This window comes from Lepidochelys olivacea, assembly GCF_965140295.1.
Source record: "Lepidochelys olivacea isolate rLepOli2 genome assembly, chromosome: 27".
In the NCBI taxonomy this organism is placed as follows: domain Eukaryota; kingdom Metazoa; phylum Chordata; order Testudines; family Cheloniidae; genus Lepidochelys; species Lepidochelys olivacea.
The window spans coordinates 17,273,530-17,290,215 of record NC_140437.1 but is presented as its reverse complement, the minus strand read 5'-3'; the positions used below and the strand labels follow the sequence as shown (position 1 = coordinate 17,290,215).

General features: G+C 58.1%; 1 protein-coding gene across 1 annotated transcript; it reads left to right on the top strand.

Annotated features, from left to right (window-relative positions):
- The first annotated feature begins 906 nt into the window (after positions 1-906).
- Positions 907-7,015, top strand: LOC311513556 (keratin, type I cytoskeletal 19-like). Its single transcript, XM_084615471.1, has 9 exons — positions 907-1,289; positions 1,886-2,014; positions 2,756-2,838; positions 3,748-3,904; positions 4,404-4,565; positions 4,841-4,966; positions 5,207-5,427; positions 6,105-6,142; positions 6,789-7,015. The coding sequence occupies exons 1-9, from the start codon at positions 1,029-1,031 to the stop codon at positions 6,896-6,898; spliced, it is 1,287 nt and encodes a 428-aa protein (XP_084471597.1). The 5' UTR covers positions 907-1,028; the 3' UTR covers positions 6,899-7,015.
- Positions 7,016-16,686: the final 9,671 nt, after the last annotated feature.

The window sequence follows — 16,686 nt, the reverse complement described above, 5'->3', positions numbered from 1 at the left end:
GCCATTCTGGATGCCTGAGGTGCCTATCCCGTGCCCACAAGGTAGCGAGGGCTGGGAGGCGTTAGCTGGGGCAGGGAATTCCTGGCAAAGCAGCTGAGCTCCTGGAAGGCCCCCAAGAGCCGTAGAAGCAGAGCTGGGCCTGACCCGAAGCATTGTGTCCAGGCGGAATCCCAGGGCGATGTCTGTATTTGCTAGTCCCAGGATGGAGCATGCCGGACACTCCGGAGCGACTCCTCTTTATTCAAGGGCACCTTTTCAAATGGGTCTTGCACCATGTGCTGGCCACGTGTCCCACTGCACGCACGGACGTGAGCGCGGGGGCGTTCTGAGTGCACTTCACTAGTAACGTGCATGCAATGGCGGGATCGCAGCTAGCGGGGATATGTGAGCCATCCTGATCTCCAGCCTGCGTTCCTGCCAGAGAGGGGGCCAGGCGCCGGCTGCTGAGGGAAGTTCCAGCAGACGAGGCCACTGCCCAGGGGGCCAGGGCAACCTGAGCGTCAGTGAAGCTGTCCAGAGAGTGCTCAGCAGGGGCTGGGCTGGGGTTTGTGTGATCCGTGCGTCCAGGGCAGATGACTCCACCCATCACACAGCGTGTCTCAGGGATGCTTTGCCTGGCACCCATAACGCTGGGTGTCCTTTGGGATGCATCCAGGCGTTTTGTGCCCACTTTCCTTAGCACGCTGCAGGGACTGGGGCATGCTCTGTAAACACACGGGGCCAGATTCTGCTCCCGGTCAGCCAGCGGCACAGCTGGGGCTGACAGATCCGAATCCAGGCCCTGGCCTCCACCCTCTCGTAAAACAAGTTTGGCTTAAAAAAGAAGAAAACAAGTCAACAGAGGCTTGTTTTCCACCTGGGCTGACAGTGCGAACACTGCTGGCTGGGCAAAAGGGGAGAGGTCAGGTGCACTGGCTCAGCCCCTCCACTCCCTATATAAGGGAACTCCCTGGGGCTTTGGTGCAGCCGGACTCCTTGTCACTCTGCAGAGGGAGGGATTTGGGCGGCAAGGTGCCGTCAGCCGGACCATGGCCAGTTTCTCCTGCTCTGGGGTTACTCTGGGGCCCCGGCTGAGCTGGATCAGCATGAGGGGGCTGCAGGGGGGCGTTCCGGGAGGACTCAGTGTCTGTGGCGGGGCTGGGAGCACCAGCAGCCGTCTGTTTTCTGGCAATGCCAGTCTAGTTGGGCCTGGGCTGGGAGGGGGTGCCAGGGAAACGGGCCTCCTCAGCATGAATGAGAAGGACACCATGCAGAACCTGAACGGCCGCCTGGCTGCCTACCTGGAGACGGTGAGTGAGCGCAATGCTGGCTGGGGCTGGAAGGCAGCCCCACACCTAACGCTGGGGGGCTGATGTGACAGCATGGCTCAGCAGGAGAGCAAGTAAAACCCAGCGGGCAGCAAAGCTCTCAGTAAGGGAACATCCGTAGTGCGCGTGAATTCTTCCTGTTAATCCCGTTTGGTATGGTAGTAACTAGGGGCCCGTGGTGCTGGGGGCCGTACAAACACAGGGCAGCTGACACACGGACCAGTGGGTTGTCCAAGCCATGTGGGTGCAGAAATCTCTCTCGCTAGGCTGCCCATCACCATAGTCTCTAGGCTCCTAGAGCTTTATTTAGAGTCTGGCCTGAGGCCACTTTGAAACCCAGCCCGCAAATGTACAAACAAATCTGTGGTAAGCAAAGCATTTGCAGCCCAGCTCCCGCTGGGCTGTTCCCCCCTGGCTGCTGACGGTGGCACCGTCCTCCCCCTGAGGCAGTGAGACGGGTTCGGCTTTGTTACCAGAGTCCGTCGCAGGGAGAGCCCAGAATCCCAGGCCCTGACAGGTGAGGAGCCTTGTCCATCACCATCCACTTGGGTCTTCACCTGCCTTCAATCCCCTGCCAGGTGCGATCTCTTGAGGAAGCCAATGGGCAGCTGGAACTGCAGATCCGGGAAGTCTATGCAAAGAGAGCGCTGGCTGGATGCCAGGACCTGAGTGGCTACTTCAACACCATTGCGGAGCTCAGATCAGAGGTACTGGGACTCCGAGTCCTTCCCCTAAGGGGGGAGACCTGGCATTGACTCCCCCTTTGCCTCCAGCAACTGCCCCGTGTTGTTACAGGGACTGGATTTCAGGGGCTGTTCTGTGGGGGCTTGGTGAGCCATCCTTTAAAGCACACAAGCCCTTATATTAGGAAGCTAATCTTCCCATTGTGACCCTGGTGTGGCTGGTGCAGAGATACCAGCCTGAGCCATGTTTGGCCTCAGCCAATAGCTCTGAGTGATGTGAACTGTTCCTGTTCTTCTCAGAGGGGTGTTGACCTGGAAGCCTAATAGTGGTAATTCAGTGGTTAGTAGCATTCACGATTTCTCTGCTGAAATAGGGACCAACATCTTGTACCAGTGTGAAAAATTAATGCAGCTCAGCCCTGGAAAGCAGCAGTGTTCGGATTGTCTGAATCCTTCCCTAACAGGCGTGTGTGGGTGTGTTGTGGGTGTGGATGGGTCAGAGGGGTTGTGATGGCAGATGGTAACTTCTCTTCATTCTGATTCCCATCATGCTCATATTTCTACTTCAACTGCAAATGGATTTTAAGAGCCACTATTCTGAGATCTGCTGGAGCTGACAACCTGACCGGTGAAGTTTATACACCTGAGAGCTGGAGTATGGCACAGTCAACAGCAGGGCGTAGCCAACAGCCCACTGACCTGTCACTGACCTAGCCGGCTGTCATCCCGTAAAGCAATAGCAGCCCCCGTTCTCTCCTTCTGCAGATCCAGGCTGCGTCAACGAGCAATGCCCAGCTGATCCTGCAGATTGATAATGCCACGCTAGCTGCTGACGACTTCAGAGTGAAGTAAGGGATCTTCATGGGATACCCCTCCTCCTCCTTGGCATTTTTCTTTAAGGACCACATTTTCAAAGCAGCCTCTGAAATGGCCCCAGTGAAATTTGCAAGCACTTTCTCCGCAGGCATGAGACAGGCATTTGCGCATGCCAAAGAGGTGCACTGGAAGATGTTATTTATTTAGGGTTGCTACCCGTCCAGGTTTTGGCTTCTGTGTCCAGGTACCATTTAGGATTGCCAGGTTCCTGGTTTTTGACCGGAAAGTCTGGTCGAAAAGGGGACCTTGGCAACCCTAGATGGCACCAGAACCAAAAGCCTGGTTACCACGGGGCAGGGAGAGGAGCCAGGTTATTAATCCACACTAACCCCTGCTCTGCTGGGGCTGCCAGGCTTCTTGAGATGATCCAGTAAGTGACAGGGTGAGGGGTGGGGAGGAGCAAGCAAGGGGGGCGGGACCTTGGGGGAGAAGGAGGTGGAGCCTCCAGGGAAGAGGTGGAGTGGGGGCGGGGCTTTGGGGGAGAGGCAGGGCAGAGGGTGGGGCCTTTAGAAAGGTGGCAACTCTATATTGATGATGATTTGTTGTGTGCTAGTGGTCTAGAGGCCTGACTGTGGGCGGAGGCCCCACGGTGCTAGGAGCTGTACATGTGCTCCCTGCCCCAAAGGGCTCACGATCACCACAGCTGCTTTAAAAACCCAGCTGAGGTGAATGTCTTCCCGGCTGCAGACGTCCATGCACTCCACTCCGCCCCAGGGCGTCTGGGGGAGGCTCCAAGAGCAGGCGCTGTCAGGGTGTTAGCACTCCTAGGACAAACCTGGCTGGGTTTGCCTGCTCAGCCAGCAGGGTCCCAGCGGCTGTCCAGGACCCACGTAGCGGCGATTGGGTGGCTGAGATGCAGCGTCTTGTGCTTCTCCGTACAGGTTTGAGTCGGAGCTGGCCACCCGGCTGGGCGGGGAGAGCGACGTCGCCGGCTTGCGCAAGGTCCTGGACGAGCTGACCCTGAGCAGAGCCAGCCCACAGGAGGAGCTGGAAAGCCTGCAGGAGGAGCTGGCTCAACTCCAGAAGAACCACAGGGAGGTGCGGCCACTGCAAACCCTGATGGGATCTGCAAGGGCCAGACAGGGTCACTCAGGGGCCTAGTGATTTGGGGGCTTTAAAGCCCACGAAAGGGAGACTGACAAGCTGCGTGATTCAGTAACAATTCCCCTCACTTCCCACACCCAGCTCTGCAAACGCCCCTCAAATCCCGACCCACAGCCCCTGTTAGCCCAGTCCTGGCCTCCTCCAACACCCAGCTCTGCAAACGCACCTCAGTCCCGATGCGCAGCCCCTTCTCCTGTTCCCGCCATGGGCCTCTCATGGACCAGCTTGGTCTGCCAGTTCTGCCACATGGGATGTTGCAACCATGACCTGGACAAACATCCTCTGGGGACTAACTCAGCTCCTTCCTTTCCCTTCCCCTGGCTAAGTCACCGCACCTTGGTTAGGATCCACTGTGCTGTCAATTGCCCCCCCCCGCCCCCTGCCCAGCCTCCTGCTCCTTCTCACAGGGGCTGGTTCCCGTTACATCCCGCAGGAAGCGGCTGCTCTCCAAGGCCGCCTGGGGGGCTCAGTCAGCGTGGAGGTGGATTCTGCTCCCGGTGTCGACTTGGTGAAAACCCTGGCAGAGATCCGGGACCAATACGAGGACGTCATTGAGAGGAACCGCAGAGAGGCTGCGGCCTGGCACAAGGAGCAGGTAGGGGCCTCTCAGCAACAAGCCACAAGACGTTCTGCGCCTTCCCTGTGGCGGATGGTTTGCTCTGCTACTGCTCATCTGTGGCACATGGTCATGTTCCTGCATCTCGCCGGAGGTTTGGTGGCAGGTGGCTGCCTTGACCCCAGGGTCACAGATCTCCATGGTCCAGGTGTCTCTCTCCATCCCATACCAGAGAGGATGCAAAATGTCCCCTGTGGCACCTGCCAAGCCATTGCTTGTGCCCCAGACCCCTGAAGCTCTTCTCTTTTGTGCAGTGTGAGACGGTCATGCAGGAGGTGGCCACCAGTGCGGAAGCTGTCCAGGGTGCCAGGACGAAGATCATGGAGCTCAGGCGCATAGTCCAGGGCCTGGAGATTGAGCTGCAGTCGCTCTGCAGCATGGTGGGTACACAGGCCTCTTGCCATCAAGGCTGGGGGTCAGAATGTCTGTAGAACGGAGCCAACAAATTCTAAAAATGTTCCTTTTGGGTCAGCCTGAGATGCTCCCTCCCACTCGCAATTGTTTGGCTGAACCAAAAAATTGGTTATTGGCCTCGCTCTAATGAGCCAGCCAGGGCGTCGGTCCCCCGCATGCACCTGGGCCGGCGTCTGCAGCTGGGCTCATCCCACCTTTGCTTTCAGAAAGAGGCTCTGGAGGGCACGCTGGCTGAGACCCAGGCTGGCTCCGGGGGCGACCTGGCACAGCTGCGGGGGCGCGTCGCTTGGAAGGAGGCCGAGCTGGCGCAGCTGAGAAGTGGCACCCAGCGCCAGGCTGAGGAGCACCAGCAGCTGCTGGATCTGAAGACCAGGCTGGAGATGGAAATTGCCACCTACCGGCGCCTCCTGGAGGGTGACGCTGTCAGGTCGGGGATACGCAGCTCTTAGCTCCAGGGGCCTCAGGCTTGGGTGTGGGGAGACCCTCAGATGGGCAAATCCCTCCCGCTCTCTGTGCCTCAGTCTCCCCAGCTTTAAAATGGGGCTAGTGACACTGACCCTCCCCATGTCATGTTATTAAGGAGGGTGAGCTTGGCAAAATGCCTCTCTTAGAGCAGCCCCTAGTGGCCATGGATGTTCACAATGGCAGCCTGGAACTTGAGGAGGAAACTGAAGAACCCATGAAAGGTGGGGAGGGGGCCAGGGAGCCCCAGAGAAGGGCCAGACCCAGACCACTAGGCCATGCTACCTCAATGCTGAGGACAGCCCCTGTGCAAGGGTCTCCCCTCTCCCTTCTGTTCTGGGAATTGGCCCCATTCCCTGTATCACCAGCAGCCATGAGATGGGATCACTGGTGTCTGGCTCAATGCCGGCAAGCGAGAGCAGGGCCCATATGCAGGTGCCTGGACCTTCCCTTTGCTGCAGAAAGGGGACGCTGCAGCATTTTGGGAGAATCACAAGGGATTTGGGGGCTGGAGGGACTGCCCCTAATCAGACTCCAGGCCCAGGGTCCCAAGGAGAGAGAGGCTGAGCCCAGGAGGGGCCTTTGGTGGCTTTGGGCGGCTGCTCCCTGGCTCAGCTGGGTGCCTGTCCTTTCTCTCTGCAGATCTGGCGCCAAGTCACCTGTGAGACAGACACCCCCAGGTGAGCGGAGCAGGGAGAATGGCGCCGGTCTCACTCCTGGGCAGTGTCCGAGGGGCTGTGCCCTCCCGGGGATCACCCCCCCCCTCTTTATTCTGCCTGTTAAATACGGAGTTTGGTGCTGGCTGGGGTGGGGGGCTGGCTCTTGGGGACGCAGCCCCCTGGGTATCACAGAGCAGGCGCAGCCCAGCCACGGCCTCTCCTTCGCCTCTGGGGACGTGCCTCACATGTGACCTCTGGGGCAGCGGGGTGCCCGGGCTGTGTGGCCCAGGCACTCTCAGCCTCTCTGCAGGGGCTGCAGTCAGAGGCCAGTGGGGGTGCTGGCTCTGGGGAGAGTTGCCCGCTGAGGGCAGGACCGAGCCTGTGGCCCGAACAGCCTGTGGGGGCGACACTGTTCAGTCACGGCTGACCTGGGCCAGACAGGAACCGGCGCCCGACTCGGCGGCTGACTACACCAAGGCGGGCAGGGGTCACAGCATGGCACGTCCCTGCGCCCTCTGCAGTGGGGCTGGGTTTTCCCCACCGCTGCTGGGCGTTCACGGGGTGCCTGGCACCATGTGTGCGGGTGGATGCGCCGATTCTCTGCCACACCCCACCCCTGTGGCACAGTTACTTCCCCAGCCCCACTCTCCTGTTTTCCTTCTCCCAGAGGCTGCTAACAGCTCCCCCACCTCCAGGAGGGTGAAGACTGCGATCGAGGAGCTCCTGGACGGCAGGGTGCTGTCTTCCCACACGGAGGAGGTGAAGCATCCCCTCTGAGGCACGCTGGGATTGGGGAGGAAAGGGGGATCCCTCCCCACCAATCAGTCCCCAGCTGCCCCAGCCCCACTGATTTCCTGCTTGGTTTTCTGTGGCTTTGGGTTCCAATAAAGCAAGTGGCACAGCGTGGGCTCAAGACGGGGCTGTTGTGTGGGGCTTTCTGGGGTGGGGCCTGAGGGAGACCCAGCAAAACTCATGGCATGTGTGAGCAAAGCCATGATTCCAACCCAGGGTGAGTGCATCGCCCCCAGCCCCCCGCACAGCCTCACCAGCCCCCCCAGCATCCTCCCCATGCACTGCCTCACCAGCCCCTCCACTCTGTGGACTCAGATCCATAGTGGACCATAAACACTGCCTGGCTTCGCAGCGTTGATGGTGTGGTCCCAGCCCTGGAGGGTGGAGAGAGTTAATGCAGGGGACAGGCCCCCTTTAGTGGCTGGTGCCTTTTGGAGGCACTGGGCTCCCCTCTGGAGCTGCAGTCAGGGGGCAGCTAGTGATTAGCCTCCTTAAACCTGGTACAACTGCCCCCAAGGAGAAATCCCTTCCCTCTGGGTATGGCAGGGTCCCAGGAGAGAGAGACCGCAGTCCTGCCTGAAGGCACTAGGGGGCAGCAGTGACTAGTTCATCCCTCCCTCCCTGGACCATGAGGCTCTGAGCTCAGCCCCAGGGAGAGGATCTGGGTCCCTCGCTGGTGTCTCTGGGCCTGGAGCGGCTCCGCAGCAGCTCTGGGGCACGGTCCCTGCCCCTCGCCCTCTGTGAGAAGGTGGAGCTGGACAGTCAGCTGCTGCAAACAGTTTTCCGAAGCCCATGGGCCCTGGGTCCCCCAGATGTCTGAGATCTAGTCAGAGCAGGCTGGGAGAGGGAGCGTGTGACCTCAGGCGTGCTGTCACAGCATGGGCATGGGGCGCTCCCGGGGCACAAGCCCCAGTCACTGAAGGATGGGTCGGATTTAAACCCCCAGCCCCGTTTCCTTCCCATCTGCAAGGGCAGGGGGCGTTCAGAGTACAAGGACCTGCTCCTGTTCTGAAAACAACAACAAGGGAGAACAGATCCAACCCTGCCGTCCTGGCCAGGGCCTTCAGGCCTGGGAGCTAGACTGTAGGGGACAACCCTGCCTCGGCAGGGGCCAAACTGAGCTTTTCCATCCCTACCTGCCGTGGCTTGCCCATTCACTCACCCCAGGGCCCCCTTGGCGCCTGAGCAGTTTGTGGGGGTGGTGATGGGAGACAGCGGTGCCATTGGCCCGGCAGTTACACCCCAAATCCTGCCCGGGGGGTTGAGTCACATTTCCCTGGCACAGGTTTTTGCTCCGGCTAGAAGCCGTGACACCAAATACATTGGCTTTGTGTCCCAGGCATGGCCACTGGGTGTCAGCACAGACCAAGCCTTGGGCACAGCGACCCAAGTATGCTGCATGGAAGAGTCCCAGCTCCAAGCACCCGTCCGTACATCCTGGGAGGAGACAATCCGACCGTCACCTCTTTTCTGCCCCCCGGCCGGCCGGGCTCATTCCCCTCTGGCTGGTGCCAGGGCAGCGACAGCCAATGCAGGGGGCACGCAGGCACTTTGGGTCACTCACGTCCGCTGCACGTTCAGCGGCAGCCCAAGTGCAGGCCGTGAACCCCTGGTTTGGTGTCACTCCCTGGTGGCTGCTGCCCCCCCACCCCCCTGCCTGTGGTGGAGCAGAGCTGCCAGGCAACACCCCCAGTCTGCACAAGCCTTTCTGAGGCTTGGAGTCAGGCCAGTGCCTGGGAAGCGCCTTGGGGCCCTGCGGGATGAAAGGGTCTCAGTACCTGTGAAATGTCTCGCGTGGGGCTGCAGCTACAGGGTCACCCAGGGAGGTTAATAACACAGGAGCTGGGCCCCAGTCCCTCAGCTGGAAGGGCTCCTGTTAGGGCAGAAGGAAGAACGTCCGTTCGAAGGACAATGTCTCCAGCTGGACGATCCGAACGAGGCATTGGCTGACCCAGCATCACTGGGATTCCCCCGGCATGTGTCTCTGAGACAGCCTGCCTAGCAAGGAATGGCCCCAGGGAGTCTGGACAGCAGAGCAGTGAACGTCCAAAGAATTCAGCCCTTTCCTTGCCTTTCCACGAGCGGGGCCCGGCCGTATACGGGTTTCTCCATGCTCTGGAGTGTGCAAACCTCTTTTGTCCACAAGATGGCAGTGGAAGTGCTCTAATCAAGCCGGGGTCAGGTTCACCGACCCCACCGGCTCCATCCCCGCGAAACAGGCAGGGAGTTCCTCTCCAAAGCCGATGAGTGGAGGGAGACTCAGGAACACAATGTCTGGAGCTCTGGGAAGCTCTGGGCATTGCTGAGGTTAGGAAGGCAGCCTGGTCTAGTGGGGAGACCCGTACCTAGTCCTTGGACAAATCACCTGCCCTCCCTCCCTTTGGATTGCAAATTCTTAGGGGGCAGGGACTGGCTCTTGCTGGGTCTCTGCAGCACCCAGCGCAACAGGACCCAATCTCAGTTGTCTTTGTAGCTGTTACTGTAATGTAAATACCAGCTACAGCGATTCCCCCTTTCCCTGGCATTTACTGATTCATCTTCAGACGCTCCCTGCCCCGTAGCTAGTCTGTGGCCCTGGGTTCTCTGCTCTCAGAACGGGGATTGGGTTGTGGCGCCGAAGTGCCAGTAGGGAGTCTGCACACAGCCCACCACGTGCCAGTGTCTTGGGCCTATATGTGGCTGGGAGGCCGGAGCGGGCACGTGTGTTGTCAGAATCAGCGCTGGCCCCAGCGAGGTCCGAGGGAGCGCGGCGAGGCTGCTGTAATGCACAGTGGAGGCAGACCTTGTCGTCTCCTGCCCTTGGCAGTGTTGCCAAGTGCTCTAAAGCAGAGATGGCGAGTGATGCAATCCCTGCACAGAGCTTGTTAAAGTCCTTTGGGGCCAGGCACCATCCAATCACACCGTGGCGTTAGTGTCCCCTCCCTCGGTGTGCGCCCGTTGGGTCCCTGTGCTGCTGCCATGTTCACAGGCCAAGTGTGAGTGTAACCACACGCCTCCTGGGCACCCAGGCCACTTAGAGAGAGTTAATGAATCTGCTCGACAGCCTTAGCTAAGAAACAGCTGGCGTTTAGCTCATGGAATAGAGGCTCAAGCACTAAGCTCCGAAGGCCCCAGGTTCGATTCCGCCCACCAATGACCGGGCTCTGTCGGTGTTACATGAGTGTCAGCCAGGGCCTCCAAGAGGATCCCATAGAAGAGTTATCAGCCCCCGCCCTGGGTCTGAACCCTGAGAGCCTCCTGGCACTAGCCTGGTGCGGCGGGGGCCAGAATTGAAGCTGCCCTGCAGCAGGAGAGGAGCTTTCAGGGCAGACCTTGCAGATTTCTCAGTGGCAGCCGGACGTGGTCAGGACTTGGGGGAAGAGGGCTGAGTCAGTGTGTGGGCTTTTCCCAAACAATCCCACCCCCTGAGGTGGTGCTGTTGGTTCATTCTGCCCAGCCACAAGTACTTGGTGGAGGACGGCAGGCAGGCGATGGGGTAAAATAGCAGCCCCAGGCTGAAGGGGGCGTGGGGGCCCTGAAGCAGAGCTGGGAGGAGACGGGCAGGGTGAAGAACATCCTTCTGCCGAGAGGTGACATTGGGACCCTACCATGGCTGAGCTCCTAGCATCGGGATTTCCCTGCCACGGGCCCCCTTGATGCTCAGGCATCTGCCCAGAGCCTCTCAGAGGGCAGTGAGATGACTGATGCCCGAGGTGTTTCCACGTGCAGCACAAAGCCGCCAGTGGCTCGGTCAGCAAACAAGGCCCTGACCTCCACATGGGGTAGCTCCCGGAGTCACCGCAGAGGGGCTGCTGCAGCCCGTGGTCTCTCCTGCCAGTGCAGGAGCAGCCCCAGGCGACCCCGCAGGGGGCTGGTGTGTGCTGCTGGGACACATGAGGCTCTTCGAGTGCTTTCTCTTCCAAGCCCTCCAGCAGCCCCGCAGTAGCAGGTCCCTTGTGCTGGGGTGGCACAGCACAAACCTAGGAGCCAGGTGAGCAGGAACATCTCAGGGAGCAGCACACGTCCTGCCTGGGGTTCCCGAGTCCCGGCCAGTGGGCAGCATTTCCTGGGCCAGCATCAGCCCTGCGGACAACCCTGGAGAGTGTCTGTGCTCTGATAGAGCTGAGCTTCCCAGGAGGCAGGACCTGCCTCCCAGCTATCTGTGCCCAGCACTGGTGCCTGAAGGACAGGGCTATGGCTGCCATCAGTTGGTCCACAGAGCAGCAGATGAGCCGCCCGCCACGGCCGCCAAGGACTCTGCACGGCCGCGAGCTGCTGGCCATGTACCGCTGTGGCAAAGAGGGATGTTTCCTGCCAGAGCCAGGGCTGGTGGCGGCCCATTGTGGTGTTTATGGAGCTGTACGTTGACTGGACATTTACGGCCTTCCCAACACCCTCTGATAGGGTGTCTCATTGTGCAGCCCTGGGCTGGTCTCTGCTTACTGGGGAGTTACCCACAAACCTGAAGGCTCCCAGAGGCCAGGGCTTTCGGAGAGAGCCGGGCAGCGGGTGCTTCCTTTGCAGTCAGTGCTGTGTAGTTCAGTCAAAGTTGAGATTCGCCTGTTGCCTGGGCTCTGCCATCCTCTGGGGCGAGCCGGCTCTCTGCTGGGAGAGGGGTCAGAGCACAGGATTGGGGCCATACGTGCTCACAGGTTTCTGGGAGATCCTCTCAGATGGGAACAGGTCTCTCTGCAGGACCACACTGGATCTGAAGGCAGGCAGCATTTGTGGACCTGCGTGACGTACCCGATCCATAGACCTGCCCAACAGTCGTGCATAACCATTGCACTGCATGGCCAGCCTCCCTTTCCTGCCTTGTTCTTTAAAAAACAGCAGCTATGCAGAGCATCACGGGAATAACACGTGGCCACTGCAGCTAGGTGGGGCCTCGCCTGGGCCAGCAGCACCAGAGCGGTTTCAGTGGAGTGCTTGGAGGGTCCAGCCAGAAGCTGCATTTGGTGGGCTTCAAGGCATGATTTTTTACTCAGATGTTTGGCTTGGCAACAACAGGGTGACTGAGTAAGAGGTGCTCCCCGATAGCAGCAGAGGGGGAGGTTTTCCACCTGCACTTTTTGGGGGAGTATTGGATCTTTGTGTGTTTTCCATGTTGCCGAGGAGCCCAGATGTGAAGGTGAAGGGGGTGTGGAGGGAGGAAGGAACTAAAAGACAATCTGGGGAGAGCCCTGACTTTTGCATTTGGTCTTTATTGTAGAGCCAGCTGGACAGTCAGATCAAAGAAACCCTCCCACCACACTCTGTGCAACATTTACTGACTAGCCTGCACTCTTGACTCAAAGGTTTAGAGCAAGCCCTGCCCAGGGAGCCGGTAATTACCTGCACAGGAACTCACCGGCCGTCAGCAGCTGGGCTGCTCTTCCCCCCCACATAATGATCTGTTTCCACATGCCAGTGAGCCCATTGTTACTAGACAAGTCCTGCTTTGCTGGAACTATTCACAGATGCTGCAGCTATGATCATATCTGTCTGGAAAGGCACCAGTCTCAGCAGCTGGGAAAAGGGGAGCTGTGAGACACTGATTTCTGTCCAAACCCTCCTTTCTCTCGAAATAAGAGAGAAAAAGCAGAGTTGATCAAATCATTAAAAGGAACAACCCGTGTCTCCGAGGTCCAAAAATAGACTTACAAATATTAGCTCTGCTTGGTTTGCGCATCTGAACCTCCGAGCGGGGAAGTGACGGCTAGCTGGAGTCAGAAATGTCCCAGCGGGCAGCTGGCCTTATGTTTTGTTTTGGGAGGAACGACGTGGCTCTAGCAAGTGACAGGAGGAGCGCGCTGGGGCTGTGCAACCACACAGCTCTGCAAGGCATCTCAGGGCAGCACCAGTCGCAATTCCTGTGCTGCCCCCGACCAGCACACCCTAATCCAGGCCAGCAGCCCCATTGCTCTCCCAGGCCTGGGCCCATACAGATCAGCCAATGCACTTCCCTGACCTGCAGCCTCCACTGCTGTCCAGCACCCCGCCCTCCCTCAGTGCTGGCCTCCGCCCCCGCTGCTACTCCAGGCCTGGGCCCATTCACCACTCTGGCAATGCCCCTCAGTCCTGACCTGCAGCCCCTCCCCTTGAGCCAGTCCTCTCCTGGGCAGCGTGGTGATGAGGACAGAGCAGGAGAAGGATGAGACCCAAAAACCAGTCGGAGAACACTTCAATCTCTCTGGTCACTTGATTACAGACCTAAAAGAGGCAATATTACAACAAAAAAACTTCAAAAACAGTCTCCAACGAGAGACTGCTGAATTGGAATTAATTTGCAAACTGGACACCGTTAAATTAGGCTTCAATAAAGACTGGGAGTGGATGTGTCATTACATAAAGTTTTGTCGTTACACAAAGTTGCATCCGATGAAGTGAGCTGTAGCTCACGAAAGCTTATGCTCAAATAAATTTGTTAGTCTCTAAGGTGCCACAAGTACCCTTGGGTGATTTTCAGCTGCTGGAGCCTTTGTCTCTGTGCCGCTCCCTCTGGGCCACACTTGGGCTGTTACAGGGCTCTCACTCCTGGGATTCACATTTGCTGCAGACCTGGAATTGCTGGACTGAGACCTGAATGGACAATAACTCCCAATTCCCAGCTGGGATTGCAGTGCCGGCGGCCTCCATCTTCATGCTGCTTGAACGCCGTGCAGGGAATCAAACACCGAGGGAATGAGCCTTCGCACGGCAGCCCCTGCACTGGGGCTAATGTCAAAGGCATTTCAGCTGATGGGTCTCTGTCTGGGGGATTTCTAAGGCCCGTTTGACATGGATAGTGGCACTGGCTCCCCACTCATTTCAGGTCCAGGCCAAAATAGCCCTCCAGGGTTTAAAACCCTCCATGGCCCTGCCCAGCATGGATTGCTCTCATCCCTTTAGCACTGGCCTCTCCCTTGTCCCCCCATCCTGGCCCATCAGTGCGTGTTCTCTCCTGTGCAGCTCCATGTTACTGGCTCTCCCTCTCTCTGCAAACCCCATTCCACACGTGCCATCCCACCCTTCCCGGTGCTTCTGGAATTGTGCTGTGAGTGGGGCCCAGGTCTGAGGAGGTTCCTGGTCCCAGAGTGAGCCTCACCCTCTGGGGTTAGTTAGCTCTGCTGTGTGGAGCTGAGTCATTGAGATCTGCTGTGGTCACTCGTACTTGATAGCACAGAGAGCGGGGCTCCCCTTGTCTCTGCAGGGTCTCTGTGGCCTGTAATCAGCTGGGAGAGCTAGTGAACAATACTAATGAAACACAGAGCCTGAGTCTCTGCTCACTGACACTGGTTCAAATCAGGGACAACTCCGCCAAAGCTGACGTAGCTGCCACTTTGCAATATCGGGGGAGTGAGAGGAGAAGAAGGGACATGCCTTGTACCCTGTTCGCCACCACAGGCGAGGGAGAAAGTCGGAAAAGACCCTGGCTCTGCTGCCCGGTCCTGCTCTGGGCCTCAATTCTTGGCTGGTTTCCTCCCTCTCCAGATTCAGGTTTCACTTACTAGGCAAAAAAACCAAAGGGAGGAGCGCATGTCTCAATCTGCAGCGTCCCGCTGGCTCCTGCCCAGCTCCTGCATTCTCCCAGCCCCATCCCAGCCCCATGGCCAGGCTGCTCCCTGCCCACACACCCAGCCTCCCCCTTGGGGCCAAACACTGGCTACGCTCCAGCAGCTCCTTCCTGTGTACCTGGCAACGGGAGCAAAGCTTCCCACGGTGCACAAACACCCCACCCACCCTGAACGGGGACAACACCCAGACCGCAGAGAGATTTCCACTGCTCAGCACCAAGCAGAGACGTCACCTTCTACACCCAACTGATCCATTCTGAGATAGGCTGGGAGGAGGACGGGACATTCATTGGTTGGGACACACTGGGCCAGAGTCACTCTTGGGATCCCCCCGCTGACTTCAGGGAGGTGTCTCCAGGGTGACAGATTTGGCCTGGGGAGTTGGCTTTGCTCAGGTCTGATCCCTGACTTGCCCTCCATAGCAAAGCAGGATCCCTTCTTTTAAATGGCTGCTGCTTTAGGGGCCCAGGCTCTCTTTTACATCAGCCTCCCAGTGCAGCCAGGGACCAGAAAGTGCTTGATTTAAAGGCACTGACTCTGGGGTTCTGCTCAGGCAGCTGAGCCTGGGGCATTCTGCCCAGAAGGCCTTTCACCCTTCCCTTTTCCTTCTGGATTAGGCCCAAGGAGTTGTACATTGTTGGGGCATCCCAGCATGCACTGGGCTGCTGGTGTCACACCTGCCATGGAGCCCGGCTGCAGCATGGGGCTGGGTCCATGGGCAGCCAGGGGTGTGGCCATTGGGGTTTTGCGATAAAGTTCAGATGAGTATTTTAAGGTGTCAATTAATTTTTAACATTTGCTAAACTGTGCAAAATGGTAACATACGGCACCATTCTACTGCCCATGGGGCAGAGTCATGTACAGCAAGATGCATGCTGGGACACCTGCAGTAGAAAGCTTTGGGGGAGCTATGGTAAGGTATGCGCTGTGTGACCCATGGCTCTGTGGGGGTTCCTGGAGAATGTCTGGGAGCCATGCCCGGTGCCGGAGCAGTGCAGCTGGCATGCTCTCTGCTGCTCCCCACACAAACCCGCCTGTTCTTTGCCCACTGGCGGCAGGGCTGGGGATTTCCAGCTGTCCTGAGCGAGTGCATTAGAGCTTGTTCTCTGCCTGTCCTTCCAGGTGCACTGGTTGGCCTGTGAATGCATGAGCGCGTCCTTTGGTTTTTTATCCCTGCAAGTGATGCAGACTGGGCACCGTGACGGGCACACAGAGCAGCAGTGGCAGGGAAGCCTCTATTTTGGGGATTGAACTGTCTCGAAATGAACCAGATGTCTCTGATTCTGGTTACTGGAAAGAAGAGACTAGGGCACGTCCCTCCCCAACAGCCAGGCCTCATCACAGGTAGAATGTGTATCCAGCCTTCTTCACACTGCCAGCAGCTTACACAATCAGCCACACTTGTTCAACCCACTGGGGCTGCAAAACCAAACAATGCTGCCAATGAGCAAAGGCTCCACAAGGGCCCCAGACATGATCCCACCAACCTCTCTCCCTTGGCTGCATGTGGCCCTTTACTGGCAACAGGAGATTTGCAAACACTTGTCTCTCTCAGTTCTTGACATGCCAGATCGGATGCATTTAACCCTTCTTGCGCCAGGCAAAGGGATAGTCCAGCAGTCACTGCCAGCTCCTCTGGTAGTAGCTGAACCTGCTAGGAGATCCCAGCTCCCAGTGGCAAAGAATCAGGTCAAAAGTTGCTCTGGTTTGCTGAGATTTATTCAGTGAGATGCAGCTCTCCAGGCCGGCCAATCTCTGTAACCATGACATGTATCACAGTAGCACCTAGAGACTCTGAACCAAGATTGGGCCCCTTGTGCCGGGCGCAGCACAGACATATAGCAAGAGACAGTCCCTGCTGTAAGAATTTGCAATCTACACAGACAAAAGAGGGAGGAGAAACAGGGGAAGTGACAGGTCAGTGACAGAGCTGGGAACAGAACCCAGGAGTCCTGGCTATCAGGCCAGTGTCCTAGCCACTGACCCTCATTGCCTCTCTATGAGGATGATGTTATGTGCTGCTTTCCTGTAATACAAATGCTGCTATGAGTGCACTGCTCAGATGGTCAACTGCAAATGTGTCCAGTGTTTTTATAAGCCTGGGGAGAAAGGAGTCTTTCTTGCCATCCCATGGGGGTGCTCACCGCAATAGGCAAGTGGCCCACGGGATGTGTCTGCCTTTTGTGCAACGACTGGCTAGGACCAGAGTGTTGTCTGTCTGTCCACTTCCTATGGGCTGATCCCCACTGGGCACATCTG